The following is a 1795-nucleotide window of genomic DNA, read 5'->3' as shown; positions in this document are numbered from 1 at the left end:
AGAGATTGATAAAAAAATATAATCGAATTTAGAATTTCATTACACGTGAATTTTGTTAGATAATTAAATGAGTAATAATATTAGGAAACCAACATTAATTATTTAATTTCACTTAACATTATAGTAAAATATCAAATAAGTTTAATATAAAATTTACTAAAATTTTTTTGTTGAGTTTGATTTCGGATGATTCTTTTAATTGTTAGATGATTTTCTCTTCAAGAGTTTCAAATGTTTTTTTCTTTTATACCAAATGTTAGCCGCAATGTTAGTTGTACAATGTTAGTTCTCGAGAGACTTTTTTTAATTAAATTTTCATTTAGTCAATTTTATCTATGGCTGGCAATGAGTAGGGTAGAATAGGATTTGGGTCTTACTCTAATCTTACTCATAGGTTGAAAATTTCATTAAAACTCTACCTTATTCTACTTGCGGGTTGAGAATCTCTCAATTCTAACCCTACCTACACCCTAAAGTTCTAAACCTTACTTTACCTTACTTTACCCTATCCGCAGAAATATCAAATTTTTTCAAAGTAAATATAAAATTCAATAATTTCAAATTTTATACATATTAATAATATATAAAATAAAAAACTAATGCTCTAAATTATTAAATTAACTAACTAGTTTAATAATTGTTCACTTATTATAAGTCATTACATAAGGGAGGTTGGGGTTAAACTCTCACTCCTTTCACTATATACCTAATTTTTATAAAATATGTGTTATACATATGAGGTGTGAGTAGGATACGATAGGATACACCCGCAGCAGGTCGAATAGTCTACCCTACCCAAACGGATTGGACCAGGTATCTAATTGTTTATCCCTTTGGAAATTATACTTGACATTTTTTATCTTTTCAATATGTGAGCAGGCGGTGAAAGATATTGTGCATCCCAAGTGCAAAGAAGCTAAAAATGTTGATGGCAAGAAGCCTCGTGAACTGTTCACCAAAAACCATGAGAGTTTGGTGAAAGAAGGTGAAAATTGGGCAAGAGATACCGCTCGTTCTTTTACGATTGTTGGTACTCTCATCATCACCATCATGTTTGCTGCAGCCTTCTCTGCCTCAGGAGGACGTGATTCAGACACTGGCGTACCCACTTTATTAAGCTTAAGAAAGCGTGCTTTTAAGGTGTTTATTTTAGCAGATGCAATTTCGCTCATCACATCTTCTTCTTCGGTCTTGATTTTTATTTGGATCCTGACGTCGCGTTACGCTGAGAATGATTTCTTCTGGAAGTTACCCGTCAAATTCCTCGCAGGCCTCCTCACCCTGTTTGTTTCAGTGACATCCATGATGATAGCCTTTGGTGCTGCGCTTTATATGATGCTCAAGGGACACAGAGGGATTATAATGGCAGTGGTATCGCTCGCGGTTGTTCCAGTTTTGGTACTCATACCAACACTCTTGTTCCTCTCTTTTGAGATTTTTATATCTACATGGAGATCTAGTTTGCTCCCTGACAAGAAGGGATAGAGAAAAGTTTGGCTGATAAATAGCATTATTTGGCTTGGCAAGCTTTGGGAAAAACGTTTTAACCAACAAAGGCTAAAAGGAAAAACGTTTTTCTTTTTTGTTTTTCTCAATATGTAATAATTCTCTAAGAAAAAGTGAAAAATAGAATACTTTTTGTGTGTATTTCCCGATAAATTGTATGCAGATACTAAATTCGTTTGTCCATGTGTTTATAAAAAATAAAATTTAGAACTAATAAATAAAAGAAATAATGTATTTAAATTTAAATTTTAATCAATAAAATCTAATATTCTAAATAATTTTTACAACC

The 1795-nt window shown here is 32.1% G+C and overlaps 1 protein-coding gene across 2 annotated transcripts in view; it reads left to right on the top strand.

Moving 5' to 3' along the window:
* Window positions 1-1687, top strand: part of LOC107639816 — a 7437-nt gene extending 5750 nt beyond the window's left edge. For both annotated transcript variants that reach the window (XM_021121690.1, XM_016343419.2), the window contains one exon: window positions 880-1687. In XM_021121690.1, coding sequence (XP_020977349.1) covers window positions 880-1485 — 606 coding nt within the window. In that variant the 3' untranslated portion in view covers window positions 1486-1687. The remainder of the gene's footprint in view (window positions 1-879) is intronic.

Source organism: Arachis ipaensis, chromosome B04, assembly GCF_000816755.2.
Source record: "Arachis ipaensis cultivar K30076 chromosome B04, Araip1.1, whole genome shotgun sequence".
Classification (NCBI taxonomy): Eukaryota; Viridiplantae; Streptophyta; class Magnoliopsida; order Fabales; family Fabaceae; genus Arachis; species Arachis ipaensis.
The sequence above is the reverse complement of the archived record's forward strand: the minus strand, read 5'-3'. Positions and strand labels throughout refer to the sequence as shown.